General features: G+C 40.4%; 1 protein-coding gene across 1 annotated transcript in view; it reads left to right on the top strand.

Moving 5' to 3' along the window:
• The first annotated feature begins 3,118 nt into the window (after window positions 1-3,118).
• The window catches only part of LOC127421870 (alkylglycerol monooxygenase), a 57,152-nt gene continuing 45,866 nt past the window's right edge, over window positions 3,119-14,404 (top strand). Inside the window, exons 1-3 of the mRNA XM_051665054.1 lie at window positions 3,119-3,320; window positions 11,481-11,611; window positions 11,882-12,033. Coding sequence (XP_051521014.1) covers window positions 3,198-3,320; window positions 11,481-11,611; window positions 11,882-12,033 — 406 coding nt within the window. The 5' untranslated portion in view covers window positions 3,119-3,197. The remainder of the gene's footprint in view (window positions 3,321-11,480; window positions 11,612-11,881; window positions 12,034-14,404) is intronic.

The following is a 14,404-nucleotide window of genomic DNA, read 5'->3' as shown; positions in this document are numbered from 1 at the left end:
AAAATATTTATTTCCTCATTTCTTCACCTTCACACATTATTTTAATGCTCTGATTAAACCCACAAGCCCTTATTTGTCATGAAGTAAATGTCGTGATATAAATAGGACCCAGACGCAGGAGTAAAAAATAACAATGTTTAATTGTTAAAAGTGAAAAGATGAAGTAGCACAAACAACGGAACAGTCCAGAGACGAGGTGGAAGAAGATGAAGGTGAAACAGAGGTGAGTAATCCTGGTGAATGTATGATGCCGAGCTAATCAAGCAGCGGCTGGTAGTGAGCGTTGCTAGGTAACGCTGCCGCGTGATTAACTCCGCACCAGCAACAACACGAGAGAGACACACAGAAACAAACCAGAAGAATGAATCCTCCCATAACAGCAAAACCTTTGCGATTTCGTTTCATAATTTTGTCACTCCACAGAAATAGAGTTAGCATGCCTCTTCTCCTCTTTGTCATTGCGTGTCATTAACACAGCGTGTATGAACCAGGAACATTTCAGTTTATACTTCGTTCGTTTATATTTTCGCGGGAGTTTGGCCCAAGCCTCTGCTGACAGCGCGCGCAATCAGAGCGCTTCATGCACTCTTCAGGATAGGAGCTGGTTGACCTCCGCGGTGAGGCTCAGTGATGCTAGGATGCGGAGTTCAACTGAAGGACACATGTCATTAATACAGTATATTACCGGTAGCTTAAAATTCCCTTTCCCTTATTTGGCCATTAAAATGTGATTGGAATTTGAATGCCCATTAATTGCCATTGTCTCAAACAACCACGGTTAGGTCAAATAACCATGATCAGACAGTTATTTAATAATCAAGACAGGCCTACTACAGACCTACAAAGAGACTTTAGTAGAGGTTTTAAGCATTATAAGAACAAAGTCCATCATTTCCCTACAGTTTGCGAGCTGCTGAGCATGACTTTTATCAAAAGACAATAATAGTCCTATAATAATTATAATGAGTTTCAATAACGTTTGTACGTTTTCATGTATAAAAAAAGCGTATCTACATATCTGTTCACTTCTGTGTTCTAAGAACACAGCAGATCTATCTTTTTCCTACAAATTGTCAACTGCACACACACATAGAAGTAAAAAAACAGGAGCTGATATTAAAAATAGCTTTACATATTTAACATAGATCTAGTAATCTGCCTAAATTGGCAAAAACAACCAAACTATTACCTCACAAACATAATGTAAAAAGCATAACTTAATGAAGACTCGTGCGCTTATATTAACTCCACTTACAATGTGTGCTTAAAAGAAGGATTGTCCTTTGGTTTTTTCTGCAGTGCATTTCATGTAATGCTGCCAATCAAGAACAATATACCGATAAATAACTCTAATTTGTGTTCTTTATCTCTAGATTATTAATTTAGATCAACATCAATGCAGATAAAAAACATGGATAAATGAGCATTGTTGAAAGCAACTTTGTCAAAATGAACGGAACCACACTGATTAGACTGTCTGACTGACGGCCTATTACGTTAAGGTTGTTTTGGCTCATGAAACTCACCTGTGATTGGCTGGATGGTTGCTCAATCAGCCCAAAGTAACAAAATGCAAAGAAAACTGTATACAAATCCACCATTTGGACTTGGTATGGGTTTAGCATGGAAAAGTGCAGGGAACAAAAATCACCTTTTTAAAGAGTTCGGGGGACGTGTCCCTTACGTCCCCACAGCTTCTACGCTCTTGACTACCTCTAGTAGTCAGTAATCTTTTTTTTTTTTAAATATGTAAGTTCCAGTTAGAATTTGTGTCTCATAACTAGGCAATCAGTCATAGATTGGGATTGAGTCGCTTTGTATCTACCCTTACACTGATGCATTGCCAATATGCTCTCAATATCGCTTACAAAAACCACCTTGATGGGCAATAAGGAAATCTGGAGGAACATTTCTGGAGCTTAATTGCATGCAATTGGACGGGACCATATTCGCTCATACGCAACCATTGTTGTGTATTCAGCTGTTAGTCTAATATGTCAAGAAAATTGTTCTAACCCTCAGCAACTTTAAATGCCTTAAGCTGATGGTCCTATAGTGAAATTCAGGGTCTGCGACTCATCACCATGATTATGAGTCTAATATATGCCAAGACTGAGAGACAAGCTTACATGAATAAGTCATTAAGGAAGGGGCGGTGTGCTGGTGAAGGAGAGTATGCTAAATTCAGCCTCTCCTCCAGGCAGGGTCAAGACATGTGCCTTAAGTCTAAGAGGTGGGTGAGCAAATGGATCATATTCTATAACAAAATTGTGTCTGAAATATTGTTATGGCCCATTCTTGCTGTCACCACAGAGTGAGCCTGCATTCTAATTCGTAATGCAAGCCAGGAGAATCAACACACATTTGCCCACTAGGACCAATGATTTTGTAGGTCCTGCCAAAATAATCAGTTGTAGCGTCAACTGGTTTTGACAGAACAAACCACAAATATGATATTTTGTCTGAATGTTTTTGTATCACCAAGGAGATTCCTGGAACTTCATGCACAATGGAATAGAGAGGTGATACACAAAGTCATGTAACTCTTTGTGTTTTATTGCATATTAGCATATAAGCCTTTTACTGCAGTTTGACTAGGTTTTCATTCTGGACAGGAAAAGCCACATAGTCTTGTCTGGGGCCAATAACAGCAGCAGCTCCAAAATTGTTTTCTAAAATATTGCATTTAAATAGGCTATTCAATAAAATATTTCATTATGTAATAAATATTTATCTTCCAGTTTACTAAAGTACAAATACATGCACACAAAATGCTGCTTGTTTTCTCCAACATTGCACTTATAAAACCGGGTTAAAGTCACACTGGGAAGTTGTCACAAGGACTGTACAGTATCTCAGTAAGTAAATGGTTTTGAGTAAATTCCAATATAATCATATTTTCTGTAATCTATCTATCTATGGCCTAATCATGTATTGTATAGTAGTCTAATCATGTATTGTAAAATAGTCTAAATAAATATTACTGTAAAGGTCTATTTGTATACAACTACGCTTTGTCATGTGTCATGTGATTGCGTCACATTAATCTTAAGTGTTAATACAGTGATCAGAAGTTCAAAGGTCCAAACGCGTTTAGATCTACATAAAAGCCCCAGCCGACAGGAACATCTGTTTTCATCTGGCTGTGAGAGGAGTCAGTGATCTATAGTTTCACTTTAACCCCATTTACCAAAACAATGGCGCGAGTGGAAGTTAGCAGTGTTACTGTTTCCCAGGGTGTTCGTATGATGTTCAGTCTAATGACACCTAATGAATCATCATTCGCGACTCTAGAAGAGGTTCCGAAATATGTCAATCAGGTAAGTGTGACGTCATAATGTGTTACCACATTCTTGGAAAGTAGGAAAACAACTAATATAAACGCAGCAACAGCTAGTTACAACGAGTAAATGTGTTTAAAACTAGAGAGAGAGAGAGAGAGAGAGAGAGAGAGAGAGAGAGAGAGAGAGAGAGAGAGAGAGAGCAACACAGCTCGCATGTTTTCCTGTTTTTCCATCATAAGTTGTCCTCCTTCCTCTCGTTGTTTGCGTGTGTGATGTCTGTTGTCGTTCATATGTCATATGTTTTACCGCGTTTAGCAACTTTATTTACGTTGTAAACAATGTTAAAAACAAAAGTATTGTTATGCAAAAGTGTCTCGCAGAATATAAATATCCAGAAAAATAGGCGACAGCGTTATGTTCAGACCGAACGCGTTCTTGCGCCAAAACAGCTGAAGGCAATGCAACATAATGTACGTTAACAGAACAGGTGTCTCAGTTCTTTGGGGCCGTTCACACCAAACGCGTTCTTGTGTTAAAAAAAAAAAAAAAAAAAAAAAAAAAAAGGCTAGAGGCATGGCAACGAACAGAACGTCGCCGGTTACACATGTAACCTTGGTTCCCTTTGATGAAGGGAAGGAGACATTGGTAAAAGCGTTTGGGCAATTCCTCCAAGGACCTAATTGAAGCCCTTGTATAATGAGGCCAATCCTATGATTGGCAATGGTGTTTGAGCCCCACCCCTTTAGGCACAGTTGGCCTATATAAGCAGGCACTAATCACCATTTCTTCGGGATTTTCTCACTGAAGGACAAGAGTGCATGGCTCATAACTCGAAAATCTGAAGTAGTAGTAGTGTGGCCAGCTTTCACAATGTCTCGTTCCTTTCATCTCAGGGAACCGAGGTTACATTTGTAACCGAAGTTCCCTTTCGATTATGGTTCACTCGACATTGCAGTAAACACTTTTGGGGTCCCATCACGCTGCACTACATGACATCATACCCCGAGAGATACACTTGTAAAAGAATAAGTATATGAGGTCACGGGCCCATCGGGTGGTGACTTATTACAACATATTTCAAGTGCATAGAATAATGAATAACCCCACATTGTGAAAACCAGACGGGAAGTTAATCTTATGCTGAGGATATATATGAGTTATATAATACACACAGTATAATTTAACCCCTTCATAACCAGAGGTTGGGAGGGCAGTTTATTCTTTTTGGAAGTGCTTGAGACTTTAGAGAGGGTAATTTGGATAACAGCTTACATAGGCGGTTGTATGTATTAAAATTATAACAGGTAACCTGCCCGTGATAAAGGAGCTTGGGCTCACCCGCTGGGTGTTAGGATAGTAAGCTCTCTAGACAGAGAGGACTCGTGAAGAGATGGATGCCATTTCTAAACTATAAAACCTTGTTTTGTGAAGACCATCCTGCTGCAAGGCATATGTCCTTCAGGGACACACCATTTGCCCATGCCCATGAAGAGGCCATGCTTCTAGTTGAATGCGCTTTCACACCAGTAGGGCATTTCGTACCCTGTGAATTATAGGCAAGGGCGATCACGTCAATGATCCAGTGAAAGAGACTTTGCTTAGATACGGACATGCTTTTGTGCACTGTCCATAACAAACAAAGAGCTGATCTGACAGCCTAAACTGGTGGGCGTGCTCCACATTTCGCGTGTAATGCCCTCACAGGGCATAATAAATGAGCTAACTGCTCCTCATCCGAATTAAATGGTGGGGGAGAGAAAGCTTGTAGGTGAACTACCTGAGCCCTAAATGGCATGGAAAGCACCTTAGGCACATAGGCTTTTTTCGGTTTAATGGTGGCCTTTGAAAGCCCCAGTCCAAATTCCAGACATGAACTGTCAATTGACAGTGCCTGTATATCACCCACCCATTTAACTGAGGCCAGAGACAACAGAAGTGCGGTCTTTAGAGAAAGCATGCGCGCCTCAGCGGTTTCCAGTGGTTTGAACGGAGGGCTCATGAGCGCCCTCCGCACCAGATTTAAATCCCACTTTGGGACTGTAGCAGGGCGAGATGGGTTCAAGCACCTCGCTCCCCTAAGGAACATTATGATCAGATCATGTCTGTGGTGTGAAATGCTGAGATAGTCGCTACAAAGACTTTAAGCATTGATGGAGTAAGACCTGCGTCCCGCCGCTCTTGAAGGAATGTAAGAATTTCCGTGATGGAGCAATTCACATGGTCCTTCCACGTGAGGAGCACCAATCTGCAAACACGCACCATTTTAGTGCATAGAGGCGTCTTGTGGACAGTGCTCTAGCCTGCAAAATGGTGTTTATTACCAACTGAGCCAATTCTGTCTCTACACTGTGCTCCATTCAGGGGCCACACGTGTAGGTTCCACAGCTCCGGGTGGGGATGCCAAATTGTGCACTGCACTTGAGAGTGGAGATCCCTCCTCAGCGGTATTTCCCATGGAGGGCAGTCTAATATCTACATCATTTCCAGAAACCAGGACTGGTTGGGCCATTTCGGCGTGACCAACAGAACTGTTTCCTCCTCCTCTCTGACTTTGCAGAGTGAAGGAGATGTACCAGGGGAAATGCGTATTTGCGTTTTGCCGGCCACTTGTGAGCCAAGGTGTCCACCCCCAGTGGGGCTTGGGACATGGAGTACCAAACAGGGCAGTGGGTGGTCTCCGTGGAGGCAAATAGGTTGATTTCTGCTTTGCCAAATACTTTCCAAATCCTCAGAACTGTCTGAGGATGAAGTCTCCATTCCCCCACCATCAGTCCCTGGCACGACAGCATGTCTGTTCCACAGTTCAAGCGGCCCGGGACATATGCCGCTCGCAGGGAAAGGAGATGGCGCTTGTTGAGGAGGCGTTGCGCCAGGCTCATCATTGGTAGAGATCGAGTTCCGCCCTGGTGGTTTATGTACACCACTACTGACATGTTGTCCGACCGGATCAGAACATGATGATCCGCTATGTCGGAATGCCAGCAGTTCCAGGCAGTTTATGTGCCATGCCTATTTCGCACCTGTCCAGGTGCCGAAATCCAGGCTTCTGTCACACAGCGCACCCCAGCATGTGTTGGACGCATCCTTGGTCACCACTTTTGGGGAACAAAGTCTCATCCATAGTGCTAGAGCAGCCAGACAGCTGCGAGTCAAAGTGACACACATGCGCCCTTGGCGCCAGGTGTGCCGTGGTACGTGATATTTGAGCCAGCACTGGAGAGGTCTCATGTGTAAAAGACCTAACAGTATGATTGCAGATGCTGCCGTCATAAAACCCTGCATTCTCTGAAATGACTTCAGAGGAAATGCTTTCACCAGTTTGAACTGAGACAGACACTGATGAATGGTCTGAATTTGCTTGCTCATGAGGTGTGTGTGCATGCTCACGGAGTTGAGTTGAATTCCCAAAAAGGAGATTTGTTGGCTGGGAGAAAGTATGCTTTTTGCCCAGTTGACATTGAGACTCTGTGCTCGCATAACAGAGCCTCTGATCGCCAGTCGTTGAGGTAATTCAGAACGTGCACGCCGCTTATCTTCAATGGGGCAACCACCGCATCGACATATTTCGTGAATGTGCGGGGAGCCAAAGACAGGCAGAAGGGGAGGACTTTGAATTTATATGCAGTTCCTTCAAACGCGAATCTCAAGAACAGCCTGTGATTTGGTACAATTCGAACATGAAAGTAAACGTCCTTTAGATCTATTGACGCAAACCAGTCCTGTGGGCAGATGTGCGATAAGATCTGTTTCTGAGTTAACATTTTGAACGGGCATTTTTTTGCAAGCACGCGATTCAAGCTTCTCAGATCTAAAATGGATCCCGCCGTCTTTTTTTGGAACAAGAAAATAACAGCTGTAAAACCCTTTGTGGGCATGGCATTCCGGAACAATCTGTGTCACGTTTTTTGCTAGGAGATTGTGACTTTCTGCCCATAGCAGCGGTGTGTCTCGTGACGCAACTGTGGACGGTAGAATGCCGTTGAAGCAAGGCCGGTGTGCAAACTGGATCGTATAACAATGTTCTATCATTTCTTCACCCATTCTGACACACCTGTAAGAGCTTGCCTCACGTCCGCGTAGTGCATTGGTTCGCTCGCTATAGGAGATAAAGCACTGCTCGCCATAAGGAAGCGGTTGAGCATAGTGTGTGAAAAGTGTGAAGAGAAATTGAGCCCTTCCTTTGAGAATGTATATGCGTCTCGTGCAGCTGCAACGAGTGCTTTTCTCTTTTCTTTTTGAAAGCATTTTTTATCTGTACACAACAAACAGAAACAACATCTTGCATAACATCCTGGTCCCGACGAATTTCGACAAGGAGGGGGAGTGGAACAGCTTGTGTGTTGAAGCAGGCTTTCTTTGGATCTGTGCCGAGAAGAACAGCGGGCTCTAGATTCCTCTTCATGGCGTTGAGCCGGTCAGGAATGCGCCTGCTACCCGGGAGTGTTTTTTCCTTCGGCGTGGTGTTCGTGCTGAGGTGAGCGAGGCTTTCACTTGGGCCACAGTTTACGTGGTCTCACCGATGGCTCAGTGGTGGCTCTTGGCGTGAATGAGAAGAAGCGCTTCTTTTCAGCAAAAAGTAAGTGCTCAGAGATGCCTTCCATAGCATTGCCGAAAAGGCCAAGGAGGGTGGCTTTATCCACATCACGTATGTCCGTCAGCATTAACTAGACATGCTGGTCCAAAACCACCAGATTACTCATTGCTTTTCTGATGGCCTGCGCGAGATTTTTGTAGCTTGCAATGCCAAATCTGTGGCGGTGCAGAGCTCCTTAAACACTTCAGGGTTCAGGCCTTGCTCATCTATATCTTTGAGAAGCTTGGCCTGGAAGACTTGAAGCACCGCCGTGCTATGAAGTGCAGAGCCGGCCTGACCCGCTGCCGTTTAAGCTCGTCCAGTCAATGCGGACATCAGTCGACACGGCTTGTAGGGGTGGGCGGAGTGGGCGGGGCGGGACTTCCATCCCATTGCGGTAGTTGGGCAGAAATGGTGCAGTCGTCCCTCAGAATGAGGGCAACCCTCTAGCGGAGCGTCCGGAGACTCAAGCTCTCACAGTGAGGGCAGTCTGTCCCCATGAGTGCTTCTTTGGCATGGGTGTGTCATAGGTGCCAATGAATTTGAAAAGTTTTGTTTTGGGGAATTTATTAAATAATGTTTGCCAGTGTCATATGGTCAGTATACTGTTATATACCAAACATTTGTAACTGTAGTTGGCTTTGTCCAAAACTTTGACACTACACTCTGCAATGATGCTCCTTTTGAATTTAAAGGTGATTCCACCCATGTTTTCTAACATCAAATCTAATCTAATTTCATAGGTTTATGCTGTAATTGCATATTGTACCTTTAATATTGTGATTTCATAATTTTCATCAATGTGCAAAAACAGTGGACACCATGCCTGCCAAAACTGGAAAATAAGTCGGTCACCTGTTCAGGTTTTATGCCCTAAAGTGAGGTGCTATGTGCTACCTCCTCACGTTTTTAACGGACCCATATGTGTGTTTTTGGTTTGGCTGCACTCAAATCAACACATGTTTGTTATTTGAGGTAAAACACTCAGGCCTCCATAAACACATGAACAGAGAAATTGCAATCAACCACACAGCAGGAATCCTAATTGTTGTAATTCGGTCACAAACACACACTTGTTAAATTGCCTCACTCGCCATCCCAACACAACTTTATTTGAAGTTTCTTTCTCTTGATGTGTGTGGATGAAACAATAGAAATTCTCTGTTTTCAACAGTTTCTTTTCTCAGTCAATACGCAGATCTGGCCTTTGACATTTTATATGTTTTTTCCCATCAATTCAGTTTAGTAATATTGTTACACACTTTCACCCTTTTGCACCCTGTTCATGTGTCATTGTTAAAAGCAAGCTGTTCTGCAATTAATTTGTTATTTATTGCTATAAGAATAGGGCGGGGTTTACAATATTCTCATTTACTTGTTAAAAGTATTTGTTAGTAGAGTGTAAATTGAGAGGGTTTAGTTTAAAGTACATTCCGTAAAAGGATCTGTTTGGTGATTTGGCTACATTTGTGTTTTGTAAAAATAACAGCTACACGAACCATCCACAATCTGACCAAAAAAGCTAAAGAAAAACCTTAAATACTAACATCTGCTTCACAAATGCACCCCACTCCCCCCCCCCCGGTGAGATCTAAGCGCACAATCCCAGTTTTATATAAAAATATTATGAGTCTCTCGATAGTTTGTTAAAAACCTGAAATATGTTACAGTCTGGCTAATAGCACTTTTAATTTTGTTTCTCATTGTTTTGTTGATGGCACACCGAGAAAATTGTGCTACAAGTTAAAACAACTCGTCAACAAGACACAATTTTCAAACCTTCAAAATTGAGACACACATAATCTTATATTTTAGTGGTTGAAAATTGCTCAGCTTACTGATGTGAAAATATCTTATTCCAGTATGTACTGCCATAAAAGAGGGGTGAGAGTAAAAGCTATTTGGGTTGAATTTTATACAGGCTAAATTAAAGTCAGTTTGTAGGGTTCGCAAGAAGAATAAATTTCATAGAACTTGCAGCTAGCTGTTAGCTGCAACCAGATGTGGCCAGGTTTGCGTGTGATAGGGGCTCCCAAGTGGTCTGTTCTGCTCTGGTTCATATGTACAGTACACACACACACACACACACACACACACATTTACCATTCCACCTGTAGATCTACTCTATACTGTTGCACCCTGCCCACTTACAGAACTTTAGGGTGTGTGTGTTTGCATGTGAGAAGTCTCGAGTTTCACGCTGCAAAGAGTGACCCCACACTCATTGTTGAGTACTGCCAGCACCAAATACTTGACGTTTTTGATTGGTCTTCTGTGATTTTCTCCAGGTTTAATGGGTAATCCAAGTTTAAGTACACTTAAAAAACATCCTTTACATCAAATCTTCAAAGTTAAATACAACCAGTAAATGACAAAATAAGTGTAATGTTACATGCATTACTGAATCACCAAACCATTTAAACAATATGTTTGCCAGAGGAATAGAATTGTTCTTTCTAGTAATATGAAGATGTATATGATATTATAGAGGTTATGGATTTCTTTTAAGTTATTGCATTGGGAGGACAGCATTATATATCATACAACCCAAGGATCTTCCAATTCCATTCACTCTTAGGGGCGGTTCACACTGAGTGCGTTTTTGTATCGGTCTGCAAAAAATGCATAGACAGATGTCTTTGACCATTACACCGCAATTTAGTCCAGGAGCGCTGTGTTTTTGGACACCTTGTAGTTGTTTTAAAAACATGCTTTTCTAACTTTTTTAGCGCATTTTTCAGAAATGCACAGCAAAATGGAAGGAGATGACAGTGGTCCAGTATGTTGAACATTTATCACAGGGCTAGAATATTTGCGCTTAGTTTGACATATACATACTTTTGCCTGGTATACACATAAATGCACAACACTTGCAGAAAAAGACACAACCTTTTAAATTAAAGAGATAGTTTCCCAAAAATTCTGTCATCATTTACCCTCATGTCGTTTCAACCTCATATACATTTTTATTTTCTCCCCAATTTGGCATGCCCACTTCCCAAAGCACTGTAGGTCCTCATGGTGACGTAGTGACGTCAATCTGGGTGGTGGAGGACGAATCTCAGTTGCTTCCGTGTCTTGTTGAGCGCATTAACACGGAGACGTAGCGCGTATGGAGGCTCACGCGATTCTCCGCGGCATCCACGCACAACTCACAACGCGCCCCACTGAGAGCGAGAACCACATTATAGCAACCACGAGGAGGTTAACCTAACGTGACTCTACCCACCCTAGCAACCGGGCCAATTGGTTGCTTAGGAAGCCTGACTGGAGTTACTCAAATATCTCATATAATTTTCTTGCGTAGAACACAAAAGGAGAACTCAGGCAGAATTACAGCCTTAGTCACCATTCACTATATGGAAAAAAGATGCAATGAATGTGAATGGTGACTGAGACTAATATTCTCAGTCATAATATTTAATATGCCTTAACATCTGTGTGTTCTAGAGAGGAAAAAAAGTCTTGGACCAACATGATGTTGAGCAAATTATTTTTGTGTGAACTATTAAAGGCACTTAAAGTGCTAGAGTGAAAAGTACTGTATTTCCAAAACATTGACCACATAGTGACTATTATGCAATTACTAATTTTTATACGTAGTTTCTGTCTGTGCTGTTTAGGCCACACCATACTTCATTGGTTTGATGTTGTTGGAGATTGTTTTGGGATGGTTAAAAGCAGACCACCCTCGCATCAAGATCAACGACTTCATTACGTCTGTTTCAGCAGGGATGATGTCACGTCTCCCTCAGTGAGTCAACAAATACTTCTATTTAGTTTAGTAGCAAAACTCTGATTTACCTTCAGTCCCTACAAGTAGTTATAATGGCCATTGTTATGTAGCACAACCTGATTCTGTTGACATACTGAATGACAAACTGAATGACATAAGAGCAAAACTAATATTTTTTTTGTATTTCCCAATTAATTATGCAGTAAATAGATTTCATGACACGTTGTTATCTGCAGATTACCTCACTGTATAGTTTAGTTAATCCGGCTCTTTGGTTTTCTTTCTCAGGCTCATGATTAGAAGTATGGAGCTGTCAGCTTATATCTATATCTGGAACAACTTCTGTGTATATGAGCTTCCCTGGAATTCTGCTTGGACGTGGTGGCTTGCGTTTCTTGGTGTGGACATGGGATACTACTGGTTTCATCGATGTGCCCATGGTATGTGTTTTATGTGAGTTATTATGTCCGGCCATCTGCTTTAAAGTACTTCACTGAATGTTAAAACGGCTTGTCGTAAAATTCACATTTAAATGGGATGTGCAGCTCACTTATGGATTTTAAAATGACTTTTTATTTAAAGGTGCACACAGTATCTCCTCATTAAAAAAGTTTCACCCCTAAACAAATTATGAGTATTATAAATATATAATTTTTTTTTAAATAATGTACATTCGCATGAGGTGAAGACTCCAGTCATATCAGTAACCTAATAAAAGCTGTTTTATTTTACATGGAGCGGGTTGCCTTATGGGAGCCTCCATTTTGAGATCACATAAATGCAATAAATGAATCATGGTTTTCTGCGAATAGTGCATTTACACAAAAGCATCGGTAACCATAAACTAACGGTAAAGCTTCTGAGTGCATCCACATCGCTATGTGTCAGTATAAGTTAAATAATTTATAAATAATCATGGGAAATCCAAAATTTAATGTAAAAAAAAATTCGAAATGATTTAAAAGTATGAAAAACAACACAACCATACGCATAAACACAAACAAGACAATCACAAATTGCTCAGAATTAGCTTTACACATTTAGATGATTCAGTTTCATCTGCTGTAGGATACATTATTTGTTTCTAAATCAAAAAATAAGAATTTTAGTGTTATTTTATTGCTATAATGGTAGCAATAATCAAGTTCCATGATAATACTGTTTTGGCCCTCTTTTCCTTCATGCATCATCAGTCTTGCTACTTTTGTTCATAACATGGAAAAGTAAGTCATTGATGACTGTTTTTGATCGAACTCAGCAGACTCTATTGTGAATGCCTTTAATGCTGTGCATATACAGGATTTTCCCGCTACGTTCAATAAACAAATTCATATACTGTATGATTCTGTCAGCTATCCAGAAGGGGAAATTATGACTGTCTTCAAATGCTCTTTTAGCTGGGCTTGCAACTGAAATATCAATCTGTCGAGAAGTAGGAAACTGCAAAAGACACACTTTTGTGTTGCATGAGAGTTGAGGCAGAAATTTGTAAGACATGTGTTCAAACAGAAGAAAACACTGTCACAGCTGTAATCTTTGAGAGCTGTGGTGTTTTTCTTCTTCCTTCAATTGCAGCCATCACAGAACGGCATTGCCAGTAAACATACTTTGTAACCATAAGATTGTAAATCTACTTCTCAACATCTCTCTTTCTTGAGACGTTGGATCGTGAACTTGTTGGAAGCACGAAGGCATAACCCTGCTCAAAGTTAATTCCTGCATTTTATTTACCAAAATAATATGTTACAGCCCTTAAAACTGACAGGTTTTGAAGGTTCTCAATTGGGTTTTCTTCAGGATTTACCCAGATTTTACATTGGGCATCAGCTGACAACCTGAAACAGTACCAGACAGGACTGGGGTATTGATATGGATTTTCCCAATGCAATTAGATTCTAATTCAAAAGCTCTTAATTCCATTTGATTAGATTCCATTTAGCTATATTTTAGTTATAGTTTCCATTTTACTGACATATGAAAGAAATTCTCTCTCAGCTAATGCTGTTACTTAGGGACCTTATAACATAATACATTACAAAAATATTAATATTACCAATTTTATTGTATCATTAGTTTTGATCACATTTTAGCTTAATAAATATGTACAAATTCTATCAATAAAAATGTCTAGAAATTGTTGTTTATATATATTATTTATTATACTATATTGTATATACATATATTTAGTTTCATGTTTATTGTTTACATGCAAAAACAAGTATTTACATGGATATGCAGAACAAGTGCTAAAACGGTACTGTCTCTTTAAGAATAGAGACGTTTCAGCAAGCATCTCACAGAAGTGATTTGGTTGAGTGCATTTTTGTTGTTTTTGATCAACAAATGGCTTGAAATTAAAAGATCGTTATTTGAATTTTTAGAATTGATATCGGATCATTCAAAATCAATATTTATACCCAGCACTTGTACCAAAATAGTTTATTGTACAAAAGTATACAAAAATATATTTTTTAAATCAGACAATGAAGTGTATTGTTTTTAAAATATCAATATAGTATTAAATTAAATAATGACTGAATAATATTATTCTCTGCAGCCTATTGTTTGACACAAAATAATTTGTGGACGGCACAAACCATGTTTATCCTTGTTTTGTTCATGATATTTTAGGATTAGCAACCTGTTCATGTTGGTATCTACCTTATTTGGCTAGCTTCTACCAAGGGACTGATACATTTTTGCCAAAACACAATAGAGTTTGATTGGACATTTGACATCAACAACAAAAGATATTGGAAACGTATTTTCCTCCCTTTTAAAAGTTGATAAGCCTATTTATTCTTCTATCCT

The sequence above is a fragment of the Myxocyprinus asiaticus genome, chromosome 31, assembly GCF_019703515.2.
Source record: "Myxocyprinus asiaticus isolate MX2 ecotype Aquarium Trade chromosome 31, UBuf_Myxa_2, whole genome shotgun sequence".
NCBI classification, from domain to species: Eukaryota; Metazoa; Chordata; class Actinopteri; order Cypriniformes; family Catostomidae; genus Myxocyprinus; species Myxocyprinus asiaticus.
This window is presented reverse-complemented; position numbering and strand designations above follow the sequence as displayed.